Source organism: Pseudophryne corroboree, chromosome 7 (genome assembly GCF_028390025.1).
Source record: "Pseudophryne corroboree isolate aPseCor3 chromosome 7, aPseCor3.hap2, whole genome shotgun sequence".
NCBI lineage: Eukaryota > Metazoa > Chordata > Amphibia > Anura > Myobatrachidae > Pseudophryne > Pseudophryne corroboree.
This window is the reverse complement of record NC_086450.1, coordinates 412,078,179-412,098,366: the sequence shown is the minus strand read 5'-3', so window position 1 is coordinate 412,098,366 and position 20,188 is coordinate 412,078,179. Positions and strand designations below refer to the sequence as shown.

The window sequence follows — 20,188 nt, the reverse complement described above, 5'->3', positions numbered from 1 at the left end:
GCTTGGGTAGCTGAGGATATCCTGAGCCTGTTAGGGGAATCCTGGACTGAGCACCGCAGAGTGGTAACACACCGAGATGGAGATAGTGGAAGTCTCTGGCGGCAAGTAAGTAACCAGGAAAGGCAGGTACAGCAGGACACAGGTAAACGGATCTCTGGAGCAAGCTTGGAGCCTTGAAAGTGACGCTGGAGAACTGACAAGTTGTTCAAGGCAATGAGGACTCTGGGAAGCCTGCTTATATCCCCCAAGAAGGATGCTGATTGGTTGCTGCCGGCAGCAGCAGCAGCATGCACAGAACCAGGAAGTAATTACCTGGATCATGTGACTCTGGATCATGTGACTCTGCCAGAGTCAGTGGAAATCATGCTAGTAACCACAGAAAGCACCAGCAGCTGATCTGCGGCACAGAATACACCAGCGTGCCGGTAAGTGGCGTGTGCGAGCAGTGCGTGAACTGTGGTTCCTGACATACCCACTGACACCATGCATCCCCGTGTCCTCCCCCCGTGTACACTGGTACTATGCAGACCCACCTGTGCCCCCTACACTGTGCATCCCCCACCTGTTCCCTCACCCTGTGTAAACTGGTACTATGCAGCTCCACTTGTGCCCACTGACACCACGCATGCCCCTGTGTCCCGTCCCCCCTGTGCACACTGGTACTATGCAGCCCACCTGTGCCCACTGACACCGTGCAGCACAAAAAGAAAACACATTGGCAAAAAACACATTTGTGTGCATGCATTACCTCCATAAACTATAAACTAATGCTTACCCTGCGTACATGTAGTTGCTGAAATGAGTTACAGTACTGTGCCACCTGTAAGCTCCTGGGACAGTGATGTTAATGGTTTATTGTGACTTATTAATTGCTTTTTTAAACGCCTCAGTGTTGTGAATGTGTTTGTTGTGATCTGCACCTTCTTACTTTTTTTTGTCTTAATATCCATTTTATGTAATTTGGACATTGAAGGAGCTGAGGGAGGTGATGTGAAGTGGTTATTGTACAGTATATTGGACCTCATTTTGGTCCAGTTGATGTTGATACTTATTATAGGTACTTTGCTCATGCGTAGGACATACTTGCCTACCCCCCCGGAATGTCTGGGAGGCTCCCAAAAATCGAGTGGCCCTCCCGGCCCCCCAGAAAGGTGGGCAAGTCTCTCGCTTTCCCTGGCAGTCCCCCGCACCCTGCCTCGGCCATCCACAGCACAGAAAACAAGTGGGCAGTCCAAGGGAATATGATGACGTGATTCCCACTGAATCGCGTCATTGTAGCTCCGCCCTCCACTCTATAGTGCCTGTTTTCACTGTATAGCGGGAGGCAGGGCCACGATGACGCAATCATGATGCCACACCCATGAACTACCCATCGCCCACACTGTTCACGCCCCCCGGACAGCCCACATCACCGCCGGCCATGCCTTCATTAGCCTGCCACGCTGCCTCCTCCCGGAGGAGGGTGCAGCAAGGTAGATAATCACGGCATAAGACCCGTTAAGTGCGTGCACGAATGGTTCCTGCGATGTAGGAAGTAGGGTGGCAGCAGTGATAGTCAGCTGCCATTTTGTGGGTTCTAATACAGAAAACAGACTTTCAAAAGATAGACATAAGGTCGACAGTAAAAGGTCGACAGGGTCAAAATGGCAACCGTAAAAAAGGTCAAGAGGGTCAAATGGCCGACAATCATAAGGTCAAAAGGTAGACCGTCAAAAAAGGTTGTTGGGTCAAAGGTCGTCAGGGTCAAAAGGTTGACAGTCAAAAGGTCGACATGGTCAAAAGGTCGACATAAAAAATTGGGTGTTGTTTTGTTTTAAAAAAAGATTTACCCGAATTTTTTTAAATGCGTCCGCTCACCACACTTCGGGCTAGGTGGCTCGCTCCGCACCGCTTCACTCGCCACAAGCTTACTAATGGTGAAAGTTTGTGACATGGATAGTAAATGTTGCAAAAGTTGTAAAAATTTAAAAACCCTACAAAAAAAAAAAGTGTTGACATTTTGACCATATCGGCCTTTTGATTGTCGACCTTTTGATCCTGTCCACCTAATACATGTCAGCCATTAGTGGTCGACCTATTGATTGTAGACCTTTTTAGTGTAGATCTATAGACCGAACACCCATTTTGGGGCGGGGAGGGAATGCAACACCCTCAGTTTACCATAACGGAGGCATGTCGCTGTTGTTCAAGAGGAGAGAAGAGGCCGGAAATCTATGCAAGCTGTCCGATGGGGAGTTGGTTATCCGATGCCTGCGTCCTAGGATACAGGTCAGATCACTACTGCAGCAGGAGGCGTCCTCACCATACAGCGCTATCACTGCTGCTTCCAAGGAAGTGATAGCACCTCCAACCACATCTGAATTACCCCCATTGTTTCCTATGTTTTATATCAGTCACTAGAAAAGTTTCTGTTTGTCAGACAGGGCTGGTACGCAATATATTTTATTATTGTTCTTAGACATAATGATTTTCAGATTAGTGTTGGATCCTCTCTGACGGAGAGGATCCGACACTTCAGTATTCAATTTGCGGGCGTTTTTGACATGTTTAGCCCGTTTTCGACAATGCCAAATCGACTTTTTTTTAAAGTCGAATCGGCATTGTCAAAAATGAGCCAAAAACCTTTCAAAAATGCCCGCATTCGATAAAATACGTGGATCGGCAGATAATCCGCCGATCCACGTATTTTCCGACAAGTCGGAAAAACGGCAACGGATTTAAATAGGTCGAATCCAGATTTGTCCTATAAAAGCCAGAAAATACAGTTTTTCCAACTTGTCGGATCAATTGAATAGACCCCTTAAACTGCATCCCCATTAGATAAACCACACCTGCAGTTTTTTATCTGCCACATCCATTTTGCCATTGCCGTACGCTGGTAGAGAAGTCGGAGCCACTTGCTTACATTTGCCCCCCCAGGCTAAAAGTTGCCAGCCAGCCCCTGGGCGCATAGTTTTATACTCCATTTTCTCCAGAGTTCTATGCAAACTAACAGTAATTTTGCTCAGACCATACTAGATTTGTCATACTGCATGACTGTACAATGGCCCTCATTCCGAGTTGTTCGCTCACTAGCTGCTTTTAGCAGCCGTGCAAACGCTAAGCCGCCGCCCTCTGGGAGTGTATCTTAGCTTAGCAGAAGTGCGAATGAAAGGATCGCAGAGTGGCTACAAAATAATTTTGTGCAGCTCCAGACCTACTCCTAGCTTGCGATCACTACAGACTATTTAGTTCCTGTTTTGACGTTACGAACACGCCCTGCGTTCGGCCAGCCACGCCTGCGTTACCCCAGCCACGCCTGCGTTTGTATCTGACACGCCTGCGTTTTTACACACACTCCCCGAAAACGGTCAGTTACCTTCCAGAAACACCCACTTCCTGTCAATCACTCTGCGGCCAGCAGTGCGACTGAAAAGCGTCGCTAGACCTTGTGTGAAACTGCATCGGCTGTTGTGAAAGTACGTCGCGCGTGCGCATTGCGCCCCATACGCATGCGCAGAAGTGCCGTTTTTTTGCCTGATCGGTGCGCTGTGAACGAAAGCAGCTAGCGATCAACTCGGAATGACCACCAATGTACACACTGCCATACATCAGAGAGAGGTGAGTATTTAATAAACGTTGTTCTGCTCCTCACCTTCCAACCAGCATTTAATTTCCAGGGTCTCCTCAGCCATGTCAGTCATTAGTCGTTCCCAGGGGACGCTCAGCAGAATGACAGCTAAACAAAACAGGAGGCCCTGTCTAACATATCTGTAGAGAAGACGTTATTAATGCACGGTCCTGTGATGACCCGGTAGCTAACACACTGTAGCTCCATCACTCTTGTAAGGTGTAAAAAGTTAGAAGGCAAAACCAACCAGGTTTTGCCTTGTAAGCATTTGCTGCTTTAAAAAAACTTAGGAGTTTGTCCGGAGTCTCGGAGCTCCGGCGTTCTCGCAAGCCATTACATCCGGCCCCAGAAGTGGCTATCCACTGGCATGCCAATAAGCTGGTCCGGATGAGTAATTGTTATGATCCAGTGTTCAAATGGGGTATTAGCTTAATGCAGGGGTGGGGAACCTCCGGCCCGCGAAGCCGTTTGGTCCGGCCCACCAGCTTGTGTCAGTGAGACACGCTGCCGCTCAGTCCGGCGGCAGCGTGTCTCAGCTGTCAGAACAGGGAGGAGAGCGCGGCTGTCGGGTGGGAGCGGCGGCGTGTAGTACTTCAAACCAGCCGCCGGTCCGTGAGCCAATCAGAACTCGCGGACCGGCAGCCAAACAGTAGCCGCGGCTGCCGGTCCGCAAGCTCTGATTGGCTCTCGAACCGGCGGCTGGTTTCAAGTCCTACACGCCGCCGCCAAACATATCCGTGCTCTCCTCCGTGTCCCGCCGAAAGGAGCACGGTAAGAAGCACGGAGGGGAGGGCATCTGTATACCTGGCACTGTGGGGGCATCTGTATACCTGGCACTGTGGGGACATCTGTATTCCTGTCACTGTGAGGGGCATTTGTATACCTGGCACTAAGGGGGGCATTTGTATACCTGGCACTGTGGGGGCATTTGTATACCTGGCACTGTGGGGGGCATTTGTATACCTGGCACTGTGGGGGCATCTGTATAACTGGCACTGTGGGGGGCATTTGTATACCTGGCACTGTGGGGGCATTTGTATAACTGGCACTGTGAGGGGCATTTGTATACCTGGCACTGTGAGGGGCATTTGTATACCTGGCACTGTGAGGGGCATTTGTATACCTGGCACTGTGGGGGCATCTGTATACCTGGCACTGTGGGGGGCATTTGTATACCTGGCACTGTGGGGGGCATTTGTATACCTGGCACTGTGGGGGCATCTGTATAACTGGCACTGTGAGGGGCATTTGTATACCTGGCACTGTGGGGGCATCTGTATACCTGGCACTGTGGGGGCATCTGTATACCTGGCACTGTGGGGACATCTGTATACCTGGCACTGTGGGGGCATCTGTATACCTGGCACTGTGGGGACATCTGTATACCTGGCACTGTGAAGGGCATTTGTATACCTGGCACTGTGGGGGCATCTGTATACCTGGCACTGTGAGGGGCATTTGTATACCTGGCACTGTGAGGGGCATTTGTATACCTGGCACTGTGGGGGCATTTGTATACCTGGCACTGTGGGGGCAATTGTGGATCTGGCACCGCACTATTGGGGGCATATGTGTATCACGTCCCATTGTAACTGGCCACACCCATTTTTTTGGTGCGTGCGCGCCGGAGGCGCGCACACACAGTACCTCTAAGGGGCAGGGTAATTTTTTAAGTTGAGAATTTTTGTATGGCACCGGAAGGATTTTATAAATATCCAAATGGCCCCTCGGTAGAAAAAAGGTTCCCCACCCCTGGCTTAATGCGTTTCGTCTTGGTAAGTGCCCACAACTTATTTAGAAGCATACTGTATGTTTTCTATGGTTCTGAAGAACTTGTGGCACTTACCATGATTAAACACGAGGCTAATGTTGCTATAAGAATGTATGCAATGTATAATGACATTACGATGTGCAGAATGAGGAGTCAGCCGTCACAAAGCAGAGAGTAGTGATGCTACATATAAACAAACTCTGAAAAAGAGCAGTGTAGTAGAGGCTGTGTTGTGGAAGCGCTGAATAGATAATAATAGAGACTCTTGATGTATCAAGTCTTGGAGACAGATAAAATGGAGAAGTTGCCCAAAGTAATTAATCTGTCTCATCATATGATCCTACTTCCGCCCCATGGCTGCTGTGAGCGTTCTGCGCGGTCCAGAACTCTGCAGGATTTAAATGTAACACTTTCGGACCAAAGCCACGCTTCATCTCCATACAGCCTGCTGACACTTCCTATAGGGGGTATATGTGAACGCTTCACCTTGCAGCTCTCCGCCTCAGCTTCCGGTGGTGTTATTCTGCTAGGTCGTAGGCTGTGCTTGGTAGGAAATAGATTCCTAACATTTCACACTCCTGTTCTCTTATTATGCAATAAGCGAGATGTATTTTTATGGAACCCTGCAAGGCACATTTGTGTCAAATCTCCTGCATAGCCTAAAATGACTAGATTTGCCTAGTTAGCGAAACCTGAGCCAGACAATTACCATCTCCCTTGTATAGACAACAGAGGAAACTACTTGATATCTCTTACAGTATGGAATCAATGATCCAGAGATTATTGAGAAATGCAAATATAAAGGTCCAAAAATGTATACATCTGAGAAGGGCCATAGAGAGCCTGGCCGGGCCTGGGTACTTGTGAGAGGTGACGGGGTACAAGCTGTCACCTTGTACTAACAATTCCCTTCAATGTCAGTCAGTCATTCTTCAAATATGCAGCTAGCTGGAGAGCAGATAACACTCAGCAACGGGTTAAATTATATTGTTGAGCACTATGAATCTATTCTGAAAAATGGCTCCCAACATGGTTTATTTATACACAAAAAGAGGATGTTTTAACCAATCAGCATATAGAATAATAAGAATTTACTTACCGATAATTCTATTTCTCGTAGTCCGTAGTGGATGCTGGGGACTCCGTCAGGACCATGGGGTTTAGCGGCTCCGCAGGAGACAGGGCACAATAATAAAAGCTTTAGGATCAGGTGGTGTGCACTGGCTCCTCCCCCTATGACCCTCCTCCAAGCCTCAGTTAGGATACTGTGCCCGGACGAGCGTGCATAATAAGGAAGGATATTGAATCCCGGGTAAGACTCATACCAGCCACACCAATCACACCGTACAACCTGTGATCTGAACCCAGTTAACAGTATGATAACAACGAAGGAGCCTCTGAAAAGATGGCTCACAACAAGAATAACCCGATTTTTGTAACAATAACTATGTACAAGTATTGCAGACAATCCGCACTTGGGATGGGCGCCCAGCATCCACTACGGACTACGAGAAATAGAATTATCGGTAAGTAAATTCTTATTTTCTCTAACGTCCTAAGTGGATGCTGGGGACTCCGTCAGGACCATGGGGATTATACCAAAGCTCCCAAACGGGCGGGAGAGAGCGGATGACTCTGCAGCACCGAATGAGAGAACTCCAGGTCCTCCTCAGTCAGGGTGTGCCCCTGACCAAGTAGCAGCTCGGCAAAGTTGTAAAGCCGAGACCCCTCGGGCAGCCGCCCAAGATGAGCCCACTTCCTTGTGGAATGGGCTTTTACTGATTTTGGCTGTGGCAAGCCTGCCACAGAATGTGCAAGCTGAATTGTACTACAAATCCAGCGAGCAATCGTCTGCTTAGAAGCAGGAACACCCATCTTGTTGGGTGCATACAGGCTAAACAGCGAGTCAGATTTTCTGACTCCAGTCGTCCTGGAAACATATATTTTCAGGGCCCTGACAACGTCAAGTAACTTGGAGTCCTCCAAGTCCCTAGTAGCCGCAGGTACCACAATAAGTTGGTTCATGTGAAAAACAGAAAAACACCTTAAGGAGAAATTGAGGACGAGTCCTCAATTCTGCCCTGTCAGAATGAAAAATTAAGTAAGGGCTTTTATATGATAAAGCCGCCCATTCTGACACACGCCTGGCTGAAGCCAGGGCTAATAGAATCTTCACCTTCCATGTGAAATATTTTAATTCCACAGTGGTGAGTGGATCAAACCAATGTGACTTTAGGAAACTCAAAACAACATTGAGATCCCAAGGTGCCACTGGGGGCACAAAAGGAGGCTGTATATGCAGTACCCCTTTTACAAACGTCTGAACTTCAGGCACTGAAGCCAGTTCTTTCTGGAAGAAATTCGACAGGGTCGAAATTTGAACCTTAATGGACCCTAATTTTAGGCCCATAGACAGTCCTGTTTTCAGGAAATGTAGGAACGACCCAGTTGGAATTCCTCTGTAGGGACCTTCTTGGCCTCACACCACGCAACATATTTTCGCCAAATGCGGTGAAAATGTTTTGCGGTTACATCCTTCCTGGCTTCGACCAGGGTAGGGATGACTTCATCTGGAATGCCCTTTCAGGATCCGGCGTTCAACTGCCATGCCGTCAAACGCAGCCGCGGTAAGTCTTGGAATAGACAAGGCCCCTGCTGGAGCAGGTCCTTTCTTAAAGGTAGAGGCCACGGTTCTTCCGTGAGCATCTCTTGAAGTTCCGGGTACCAAGTCCTTCTTGACCCATCCGGAACCACGAGTATCGTTCTTACTCATCTCCTTCTTATGATTCTCAGTACTTTTGGTATGAGATGCATAGGAGGGAACACATACCCTGACTGGTACACCCACAGTGTTACCAGAGCGTCCACCGCTATTGCCTGAGGGTCCCTTGACCTGGCGCAATATTTGTCTAGTTTTTTGTTCAGGCGGGACGCCATCATGTCCACCTTTGGTTTTTCCCAACGGTTTACAATCATGTGGAAGACTTCCCGCTGAAGTCCCCCCTCTCCCGGGTGGAGGTTATGCCTGCTGAGGAAGTCTGCTTCCCAGTTTTCCACTCCCGGAATTAACACTGCTGAGAGTGTTATCACATGATTTTTCGCCCAGCGAAGAATCCTTGCAGTTTCTGCCATTTCCCTCCTGCTTCATGTGCCGCCCTGTCTGTTTATGTGGGCGACTGCCGTGATGTTGTCCCACTGGATCAATACCGGCTGACCTTGAAGCAGAGGTCTTGCTAAGCTTAGAGCCTTGTAAATTGCCCTTAGCTCCAGTATATTTATGTGGAGAGAAGTCTCCAGACTTGATCACACTCCCTGGAAATTTTTTCCTTGTGTGACTGCTCCCCAGCCACTCAGGCTGGCATCCGTGGTCACCAGGACCCAGTCCTGAATGTCGAATCTGCGGCCCTTTCATAGATGAGCACTCTGCAGCCACCGCAGAAGAAAACACCCTTGTCCTTGGAGACAGGGTTATCCGCTGATGCATCTGAAGATGCGATCCGGACCATTTTCCCAGCAGATTCCACTGAAAGGTTCTTGCGTGAAATCTACCGAATGGGATCGCTTTGTAAGAAACCACCATTTTTCACAGGACCCTTGTGCAATGATGCACTGATACTTTTCCTGGTTTTAGGAGGTTCCTGACTAGCTCGGATAACTCCCTGGCCTTCTTCTCCGGGAGAAAACATCCTTTTCTGGACTGTGTCCAGAATCATTCCTAGGAACATTAGACGTGTCGTCGGAAAAAGCTGCGATTTTGGAATATTTAGAATCCACTCGTGCTGTCGTAGAACTACTTGAGATAGTGCTACTCCGACCGCCAACTGTTCTCTGGACCTTGCCCTTATCAGGAAAGCGTCCATATTTCTTTTAGGAAGAATCATCATTTCGGCCATTACCATGGTAAAGACCCGGGGTGCCGTGGACAATCCAAACGGCAGCGTCTGAACTGATAGTGACAGTTCTGTACCACGAACCTGAGATACCCTTGGTGAGAAGGGCAAAATTTGGACATGTAGGTAAGCGTCCCTGATATCCAGTGACACCATATCGTCCTGGTTCGCTATCACTGCTCTGAGTGACTCCATCTTGATTTGAACCCTTGTATGTAATTGTTCAAATCTTTTAGATCTCACCGAGCCGTTTGGCTTCAGTACCACAATATAGTGTGGAATAATACCCCTTCCCTTGTTGTAGGAGGGGTACTTTGATTATCACCTGCTGGGAATACAGCCTGTGAATTTTTTCCCAATACTGCCTCCCTGTCGGAGGGAGACGTTGGTAAAGCAGACTTCAGGAACTTGTGAGGGGAAGACGTCTCGAATTTCCAATGTACACCTGGGATACTACGTGTAGGATCCAGGAGTCCACTTGCGAGTGAGCCCACTGCGTGCTGAAACTCTTGAGATGACCCCCCACCGCACCTGAGTCCGCTTGTATGGCCCCAGCGTCATGCTGCGGACTTGGCAGAAGCTGTGGAGGACTTCTGTTCCTGGGAATGGGCTGCCTGCTGCAGTCTTCTTCCCTTTCCTCTAACCCTGGGCAGATATGACTGGCCTTTTGCCCGCCTGCCTTTATGGGTACGAAAGGACTGAGACTGAAAAGACTGTGTCCTTTTCTGCTGAGATGTGACTTGGGGTAACAAAAGTGGATTTTCCAGCTGTTGCCATGGCCACCAGGTCCGATGGACCGCCCCTTTATACGGCAATACTTCCATGTGCCGTCTGGAATCTGCATCACCTGACCACTGTCATGTCTATAAACATCGTCTGGCAGATATGGACATCACATCTACTCTTGATGCCAGAATGCAAATATCCCTCTGCGCATCTCGCATATATAGAAATGCATCCTTAAAATGCTCTATAGTCAATAAAATATTGTTCCTGTCAAGGGTATCAATATTTTCAGTCAGGAAATCCGACCAAGCCCCCCCAGCGCTGCACATCCAGGCTGAGGCGATTGCTGGTCGTAGTATAACACCAGTATGTGTGTATATACTTTTTAGGATATTTTTCAGCTTCCTATCAGCTGGCTCTTTGAGGGCGGCCGTATCTGGAGACGGTAACGCCACTTGTTTTTATAAGCGTGTGAGCGCCTTATCCACCCTAAGGTGTGTTTCCCAACTCGCCCTCACTTCTGGCGGGAAAGGGTATACCTCCAATAATTTTCTATCGGAGGAAACCCACGTATCATCACACACTTTAATTTATCTGATTCAGGAAAAACTACAAGTAGATTATTCCCACCCTACATAATACCCTTATTTGTGGTACTTGTAGTATCAGAAATATGTAACACCTCCTTCATTGCCCTTAACATGTAACGTGTGGCCCTAAAGGAAAATACGTTTGTTTCTTCACCGTCGACACTGAAGTCAGTGTCCGTGTCTGTGTCGACCAACTGAGGTAAATGGGCGTTTTTACAAGCCCCTGACGGTGTCTGAGACGCCTGGACAGGTACTAATTTGTTTGCCGGCCGTCTCATGTCGTCAACCGACCTTGCATCGTGTTGACATTATCACGTAATTCCTAAATAAGCCATCCATTCCGGTGTCGACTCCCTAGAGAGTGACATCACCAATACAGGCAATTTTGCTCCGCCTCCTCACCAACATCGTCCTCCTACATGTCGACACACACGTACCGACACACAGCACACACACAGGGAATGCTCTGATAGAGGACAGGACCCCACTAGCCCTTTGGGGAGACAGAGGGAGAGTTTGCCAGCACACACCAAAAACGCTATAATTATACAGGGACAACCCCTTATACAAGTGTTTTCCCTTATAGCATTTTCACATATGTAATCATATCGCCAAATAAGTGCCCCCCCTCTCTGTTTTAACCCTGTTTCTGTAGTGCAGTGCAGGGGAGAGCCTGGGAGCCTTCCTCACAGCAGAGCTGAGCAGGAAAATGGCGCCGTGTGCTGAGGAGAATAGGCCCCGCCCCCTAAAACGGCGGGCTCTTCTCCCGGAGTTTGTGAGATCTGGCAGGGGTTAAATACATCCATATAGCCTCAAGGGCTATATGTGATGTATTTTAGCCATAAAAAAGGTATAATACATTGCTGCCCAGGGCGCCCCCCCCAGCGCCCTGCACCCTCAGTGACCGCTGGTATGAAGTGTGCTGACAACAATGGCGCACAGCTGCAGTGCTGTGCGCTACCTTATGAAGACTGAAAGTCTTCTGCCGCCTGTTTCTGGACCTCTGGACCTCTTCAACTTCGGCATCTGCAAGGGGGGTCGGCGGCACGGCTCCGGGACGAACCCCAGGGTGAGACCTGTGTTCCGACTCCCTCTGGAGCTAATGGTGTCCAGTAGCCTAAGAAGCAAATCCATCCTGCACGCAGGTGAGTTTACTTCTCTCCCCTAAGTCCCTCGTAGCAGTGAGCCTGTTGCCAGCAGGACTCACTGAAAATAAAAAACCTAACTTAAACTTTTATTCTAAGCAGCTCAGGAGAGCCACCTAGATTGCACCCTTCTCGGCCGGGCACAAAAATCTAACTGAGGCTTGGAGGAGGGCCATAGGGGGAGGAGCCAGTGCACACCACCTGATCCTAAAGCTTTTATTATTGTGCCCTGTCTCCTGCGGAGCCGCTAAACCCCATGGTCCTGACGGAGTCCCCAGCATCCACTTAGGACGTTAGAGAAATACAGTTTGCACTATTTCACACAAAGCTTATGTATATATTCTAAACATATTCTATGTTTCAACCATCTACAGATCCAATTAATTCTTTCTTATCTTATTCTGAACATACTATCAAGGTCTACTATGTCTAGGCATACAGCGGGGTGTCTGTTAGATTTGGGGGGCGGCAGGTGCAATCGCCTCCCCACCGCACATAGGAGAGGCTAATAGCTGCCTCTCTCCCTAGTTCAGCTCTTGCCTTGCCTGCCCGCTGTCTACACAATTATTATATAGACTCTGCACATCCTATTAGTGACTTTAAAATTGCGTCTTGTACCTTGTTTCTTATGTTTCTTTGTTACCTTACTGCAGGAACTGAGTTAATTACTAACTGCTAACATACTGTGGATTATAAAATCATCATTAACATCTGGCCATCAGCAGAAGTGTATATATAATTGTTTGAACTATGCCTAATATAAATATATAAATCCTTTGTTGCTTGGAACATTAATTTGCAACTAATAATTGGAAACCTGCTTGAGCAAGAATTTAACATCTACTAAATGCATGAATATTTTTCTGTTTGCATGGGTACTGAAGCCGGGCAGTAGAACTGATATGACAATTATATTCTGTGAATATTATATTGTGTGTAAATGTTTATTCTAGATGTTTCAACGTTAACACACATCGGGTATGTGACTTATTGCTTTGATATTATCCCAGAGCAAGGGAAGCGCAACTGAAGCTATCGCCAGCAATGAGGCTGAATTATCACAGCCTATTTATCTCAGCGTGATCCAATAAGAGGATGATTGCACAGCGTGTGATCAGTAGAAAGTATAGCCGTATGGTTGTCGTTATAAACAAAGCGTCTTGGTTGCTAGGAAACCATCCGGTAATCAGACTTTGTATGTAGCAGCTCATTGACTTTACTTATAGATTACACGATTTTGTCAACCGGCGTCATGTAATTTATCCTCTGTCCCCATTTATTCTTATTGTTTTCTGTGTCTTGACCCATGCACCTAGAGGGGGAGAACCTATTGTTTTGTGGGTGAAGTCATAGCTGATTGGGTAGCCTTAAAGCTTCAAGTCCTGATTTTTCAACCAACATGTACATACAGAAGGCAGTCAATTGACCGCTGGTCGGGATCCCATCAGTCAGGATACTGACGCTGAAATACCGACACCAGCGTGGAATACCAGCGGGACTCCGACCGCTGGTTAGTTCCCCCACTTGGGTGGTGGTCCAAGCCACCACCCGAGGGGGAATAGAACCCTGTTGCGACTCAAGGTTGCCACCGGGCCTGTAATGTGGCGAGTGCAGAGAGCTCGCAAGGGGCCACGCTGCGCTTGCCGCCGGGATCCCAGCGTCGGTTTCCCGACCGCTGGGATCCCGACTGCCGGGATCTCATACTGATCCTGTACATACTTAAATCTATTTAAATCTTGTTGCGTATGATAAATGGTACTCCAGCCAATCAGCTCCCAACTGTCATTTTTCAAACCCATGACAGTTTGAAGCTGATTGGCTGGAGCTCCACTTATAATATGCAACGAGTTTTAAATAGCTAAAACTCATTGATAAATGGGCCCCATGCAGAGAAGGATATAACACTCTGCACTGTGAAATGACCAGCCTCAAACACAGGAGACACCTCCTATTTAATATCTTGACTATTTAAAAAAAAATCCCAGTGTATTTACAGAGAAGGGGTGATTCCAGAAAATGGAGAATATAGGGGTCTATTCATGAAGCAGTGAAAAGTGTGGAGAAGTGAGCCAGTGGAGAAGTTGCCCATGGCAACCAATCAGCATTGAAGTAACATTTATAATTTGCATACTATACAATTGTACGGAGCAGCTGATTGGTTGCCGTGGGCAACTTCTCCATAGGTTCGCTTCTCCACTCTTTTTTCACTGCTTCATGAATAGACCCCACAATTCTCACTTTTCTTCCATATAGATAGATTTTGTGGGAGGAATGTCTGCTGCAATATAAATTCACACACATACTAAAATAAAAAGTAATTAACAAAAACAATTTTTATTTTATCAGACGTAATCGATACAGCGTCACAGATCACAAATAAAATGCAATAATCATTAATCGTAAAAGCACAGCACTGCGGGGAAAGCACCAAGATGCATAGCTGTCACAGAACGGGTATACAGTACAGATTTTTTCTTCCATAACTTAATCATAAAAATATATATATATATTATATATATATGTTATATATGTATCAATCGTGTAGACCTTTTCATTTATATTTTATCTTGTTGCCATCATATTAAATACATCTCTTTAGACAGTTTTATGTATTTTTATTTTTTTTTATATATTTTTTTATGTTGTTTATAATTGTAGAATTTTAGAAGGGGTGGCAAATGTTCCGTCATCCGTTCCAGCAGTGAAAAGGTTATCGTGGTACCATCTGCGCCTGAAAACGATAACACTAACAGAAGTACCAGAGAGGATAAACAGGTTTGAAATGTTCGGAATTAACATGCCAGCCGAGTCCCACTAACGACAAAATCCACCAAAAAAACTCACCCCCACCCCATGCCCGCCCTCCCGTCCCCACTCACAATTCTCAGCACACAAGACATATAAAGCACAGACCGAATGCTGTAGGAAGTGTTACGCAAACTGGCGATGGTGGCGGGCAGTCTTGCCTGGTGCCTCTAAATTTTTGCCACCTATGCACGGTACAGACAGCCATTTTTATTTAAATTTCATTAAAAAAAGAAAACAAGAAAACATGAACTTAAAGACGTCTAAAAATAATAACTTTGAACCTAAAGACTTCTTAATAGAATACGGTGTAAAATTGTACCGTTGTTCTGTCAGAAACATTAAAAAAAAAAGCTTTCAGTACCGCACTTTTATGCCCCCTGTGCCTCATGCCTCAGTGATATCACTACATCCTTCTGAATTAGTAGGCTGTATTTTTATGACAATTGGCTCCACTCCAAAATGGCTGCCTCCACTGTGCGGACGTGTTGAATGCACTACGAATGAAAAGACTGGGAAACCTGCAGTGTTGTTAGTGTTTAGAGATTGTTTGGGTGCTGAGTTGACTGAATAGCTTGTTCTATTAGATACACGAAAGGCTGAAGTAACATAAAGGGCATTTGGTGCAGCACAGGCTCCTTAATAAAATCTGAATATGAAAAGTAGGGATACAATTTGTTTTGGCCACTTCGATAGTAAAAAAGATTTGGGATTTGGCAGTAACCTAATACATACATATACTGTATTATAATACACACACATATAGGCCACCATGCAGCAATCTTCTTAAAGAGGAGTATCCCAAGCCAAGATCTTTATACAGTATTTTACTAAACCACAGCATTACTCGTCATGCATCGTTCCCTAGAACCGGTGCTGCCTCTCTGTACTGGTAGTGGCTGGCCTGTATCAGACAACCAGTGAAGTTGTCATAGCCCCTCCCATTGTATAAAACAGGAAATCAGTGACCAATTGGAAAAGAGAGGCACTGAAGCATTACAGGCATTGGCCGACCCACTGTGTTGGGAAAACGCCACAGGCCAAGTCAGCAAAATGGCATAGTTTATCTTGGCATAATGAACACAAACCATAAAACTCTTACATTTTGTGTTGAATATTTGTGTTTTTAAAACTTTTAAAACAATAGCATGTCTCATTTACACGCACCATTTATCACATTTTGGTACAATGGGGTAGATGTATCAAGCCTCTATAGAGTGGACAAATGGAGTCGTTTCCCATAGGACCAATCAGCTTCAAGCTAGCATTTATCAAGTACGTTCCATAAAACGATAGGATTTGACTGAGTGCTATGGGCAACTTGTCCACTTCCCCACTCTTTAGTAGACTTGATACGTCTCCTCCATTATCCCCTATGTCCAAGGTTAATGGGCCATACAGAAATGATTTATCCATATCACTGCCATGAAAGTCTATTGCAATGTGGAATGCTATATAGTGGCTCCATCAGTTATACACACAAGTAGTCATCATTTACTGTTTCAATCTAAACATTACTTAATTATTCAAAGTTGGTGGGGTTATCCCTCCTTTGGAAATAAAACATGGGGGTCTATGTACTAAGCCTTGGATGAAGATAAAGTGGACGGAGATAAAGTACCAGCCAACCAGCTCCTAACTGCCATGTTACAGGCTGTGGGGCAGATGTATTAACCTGGAGAAGGCATAAGGAAGTGATAAACCAGTGATAAATGCACCAGCCAATCAGCTCCAATATGTAAATTAACAGTTAGGAGCTGATTGGCTGGTGCGTTTATCACCTTGCACATATCACTGGTTTATCACTTCCTTATGCCTTCTCCAGATTAATACATCTGCCCCATAATGATTATCTCCGTCCACTTTACCTGTCTTCAAGGCTTACTGAAGGTCCAGTTTGGCCAATATAACAAGTCAAAATTTGACGAGAGTATTTTCTATAACTCTGTAAAACATTCGCTCTCCCCCAGCTCACAAATGAAATAACACTCCGAGAAGCACTTCCTGATAACCTTACTGGGATCACTATAAAACGATTGAAGTAATGACATCATTTGTTCTCAGACATAGGTCGGGATGAAATGAGGTCACAGTTCGGCAGCCGTGTGGGATGTCGGCGGAACTCGGACTGTTTTTTTTTAAAGGGGCAATCATTTACAAGGCTAAACCATGCCTTTTGCCCATTTAAAAAAACGGCCCAGTTTGGACGGCCTCCCGCACGGCCGCCGAACACGGACTTCATTACAGGCCGCCCATAGAATGCCCTTATTTATATGTGAACTGTTCCGTCACCTTCAGTCCCTCACTCAGTCCTAAAAGTAACCCAGTGTGTATGACAAGCTGCGCCTCGACCCTTCCCAACAATAATATACGGAGGCAAGGCACGACCTATACAATTAAAATAATAAATAATGAAATAAAATAAAAAAAGTATAAAAACATTAAAGAGCGCCTTAAATATTATACATTTTGTGCTATTTCTCTTATCTCATATAGATTCTGCCCAAAGTCTTTCTTTATGTAGAAGTTTGGGATGGCATTCATGTTGATCCATATATTTGGAGTTTGTCGGACCGCCACACAAAGCCAATTTTCCGTAAAAAATATATTTTAGATTTTGATTACTCCTCCCGCCAACTTGGGCGTTTGTTATCCTGAATTCTAAATACTGTGCTTTCGAACTGTTCTCAATACCTCAGGATGTTGGCAGGGATTTAGATGAGACCCTTTCAGTTTGGTTTATGTCACCGTTCGTCCAAGTCGGGTTGTCAGGAACTAGAAGCTTTAACATGTAAAAATATACCAGTTGCTTCTAAGACACTCCTCCTGAGATACCATGATTATAATTTCTCATCCTAGCTATTTGTAGTGTTCTACAGATGCAGAGTTATGCCTCTCAGGAACCAGAAGATAACAGTGAAACATCATAGGGGGTTTTATTTATGTTCTGGGAGAGTGATATTCGTGTGCTCAGTAGGGAAGATCAACTGAGATGGTTGGGTATCAACTGGTTAACGAGCGAGAGGCTCTGCCTACTGACTGCTGGGATATTGCAATGTTCTGTGTTTCGCACTCAGTCTAATGTTACAAGGGAGTGTCAGCCACCTGGTGGAGATACTGTTTGTCCGAAGAGGCTTGGTGCACTGACATCAAGGTGGACTGTGCATGGAATCTGGGAATATTCATCTCCATCTTATTTTGGGATAGAATCATCTCACTATATGACGGCCATCCATTTTCATTAACGAGATACTGATGGGTAAGAGTTTCTATCCATGTCATACATGAATGGTAACGGCAATCTTAACAAGACATAAACAAGAAATACAAAATGGGAAGAATTCAGCATAAGTTAAGGGTCTGACGTCAAGTTGTTGGTAGGATGCGTGCTGTTCCACTGCTGGACATCATCTGTTCTCCCAAAGTGCTTGACATCAGCACTGCACTGTCTAACAACACACCGTGGTCATCTCAATCCAGGCTGTGACTGGGCTCTGCGCTGCAATGCATTCTGGAACTTGTCATGATGCCGGGACTGCCAAAGCCAGTAGCCGATGCCACCTCCCAGCTGTGCAAGGCCTCCTCCCAAGCTGCCACTAAATGACTGAGCACAACCCTGAGGTATTTGGCATTGCTTCTTTGTGCTAAAGTTAGACATGGGTGTTCCGAGATCAGGAGACAGATATCGGAAGGATCCTGGGAGGAGGCGGATGGTCTGTACATGACCCAGCGAGGGAAGCATGGGCAGGAAGCAGTCAGCATGACCTTGCCTTGAGGAGACCACCACGTACACTGCATCCTCATTCCAACATGGCGTCCAGCTGGTCTGCAAGGTCGTCGAACATACTGCCTATGTCATCCAGAATACTGACTGTACTTTTCTCCTCCAGTGACGAGCTGTTGCAGTGGGAAGAAAAGAGACAGAAGAGAAAGGTCATATATAAATCAATGCAAATCAATACAGACAGACGTTGTTGGCGCATGTTGTCAGGGTACAGTATAATGTGCCGACATTGACCAGGTGGACAGTCATCATTCAACCTGTTAAAATAAGAATATCAACAGAGAACATGTTGACATGCTCAGAAAGTCGACACCGAATGTCAACATGATCAGATTGTCAATACAGTGTATTTTTCAGGTAAGCCTAACCCTATTCACTAAACCTGACCCTCATGTTGACATTTCATGTGTCAGCATTCGGTCTATATTGCCATTTTCCAGATTTTTACCATGTCCACATTTTTATGAATGTTGACATATCGATTCTCAACTTAGTGACTGCATACCCACAGCCCCTGATGAGTCACAAGCCCTAGTGGGCCCCAATCATATGGCTGAGACAAGAACAAAGTGGGAAAATGAGATTATTAGTAATTCTTTATTTCTGTAGCACTTTTTTTCCCATTAGGGATTATAGTATTTTACATATTTACAGAGGATGAGACAGCCATCTTGGATGTGTTCTGTCCCTGCCCTATTGTAGTTTACAATCAAACCTCCCTGCCACAGAGACCCGACACACCAGGTAGGGTCAGTTTTGTTAGATGCCAATTAACCTAAAGGAAGGTTAATCACATGTCTGATTTATGTCTGTTTTGCTACGCAAGCGAGTATGTTATATATTTGTATTTTTTCTGTGTATCTCAATAAAAATTGTTTAGAAGAAAAAAACCCCTGGAGGAAAACGCATGCAAACGCGACGGGGATATACAAACTCCACACAAATAGGGACTTGGTAGGAATGGAACTCAAGACCCCACTGCTGTCAGGCAGCAATGGTAACCACTTTGAACATGTGCTGCTGACCTTTAAAACACTTATCACATACCCTGATCTGGGAATTCCAGGGGAGCTGTAGTTTGATATTTTTTTATTGCTTAATTTTAAACATACAAAAATCCATGTCCACTTACAGGATATTTTCTTCGCATCGCAGCGATTTTCCGCTAACTGCGCATGCGCAATGTTCGCACTGCGACTGCGCCAAGTAAATTTGCTATGCAGTTAGGTATTTTACTCACGGCATTACGAGGTTTTTTCTTCGTTCTGGTGATCGTAATGTGATTGACAGGAAGTGGGTGTTTCTGGGCGGAAACTGTCCGTTTTATGGGTGTGTGTGAAAAAACGCTACCGTTTCTGGGAAAAACGCGGGAGTGGCTGGAGAAACGGAGGAGTGTCTGGGCGAACGCTGGATGTGTTTGTGACATCAAACCAGGAACGAAACTGACTGAACTGATCGCAGTGGCAGAGTAAGTGTGGAGCTACTCAGAAACTGCTAAGAAGTGTCTATTCGCAATTCTGCTAATCTTTCGTTCGCAATTTTACTATGCTAAGATTCACTCCCAGAGGGCGGCAGCTTAGCGTGTGCAATGCTGCTAAAAGCAGCTTGCGAGCGAGCAACTCGGAATGACCACCATGGTTGGAGTAGTAATTGCCGCTGCTTACACGGAAGCAGCTGCGATGCACAGATATGGTAATGCGGCAGGAGGCGTCTGGTATAAGTAGATGCCTCCTGTATGCTTGTGTCCGAGGATGCAGCATTGGATTACTTCCTAGACCGTCGGCCGGCTGCGTGATCCATTCTACCAAGAGACTAGGAAATCTGTTGATCCTGGCCCCGGATCTCTCCCAATACCGAGGCTTCCCCA

The 20,188-nt window shown here is 46.1% G+C and overlaps 1 protein-coding gene and 1 long non-coding RNA gene across 7 annotated transcripts in view; one reads left to right on the top strand and one right to left on the bottom strand.

The window, feature by feature from the left end:
- Window positions 1-337: 337 nt before the first annotated feature.
- The window catches only part of LOC134945436 (uncharacterized), a 107,496-nt gene continuing 87,645 nt past the window's right edge, over window positions 338-20,188 (top strand). The window contains exon 1 of the long non-coding RNA XR_010182119.1: window positions 338-425. This is a non-coding gene — a long non-coding RNA (uncharacterized LOC134945436). The remainder of the gene's footprint in view (window positions 426-20,188) is intronic.
- Window positions 14,043-20,188, bottom strand: part of CASKIN1 (CASK interacting protein 1) — a 411,436-nt gene continuing 405,290 nt past the window's right edge. For all 6 annotated transcript variants that reach the window (XM_063934707.1, XM_063934706.1, XM_063934708.1 and 3 more), the window contains one exon: window positions 14,043-18,434. In XM_063934707.1, the coding sequence (XP_063790777.1) occupies window positions 18,338-18,434 (97 nt within the window). In that variant the 3' untranslated portion in view covers window positions 14,043-18,337. The remainder of the gene's footprint in view (window positions 18,435-20,188) is intronic.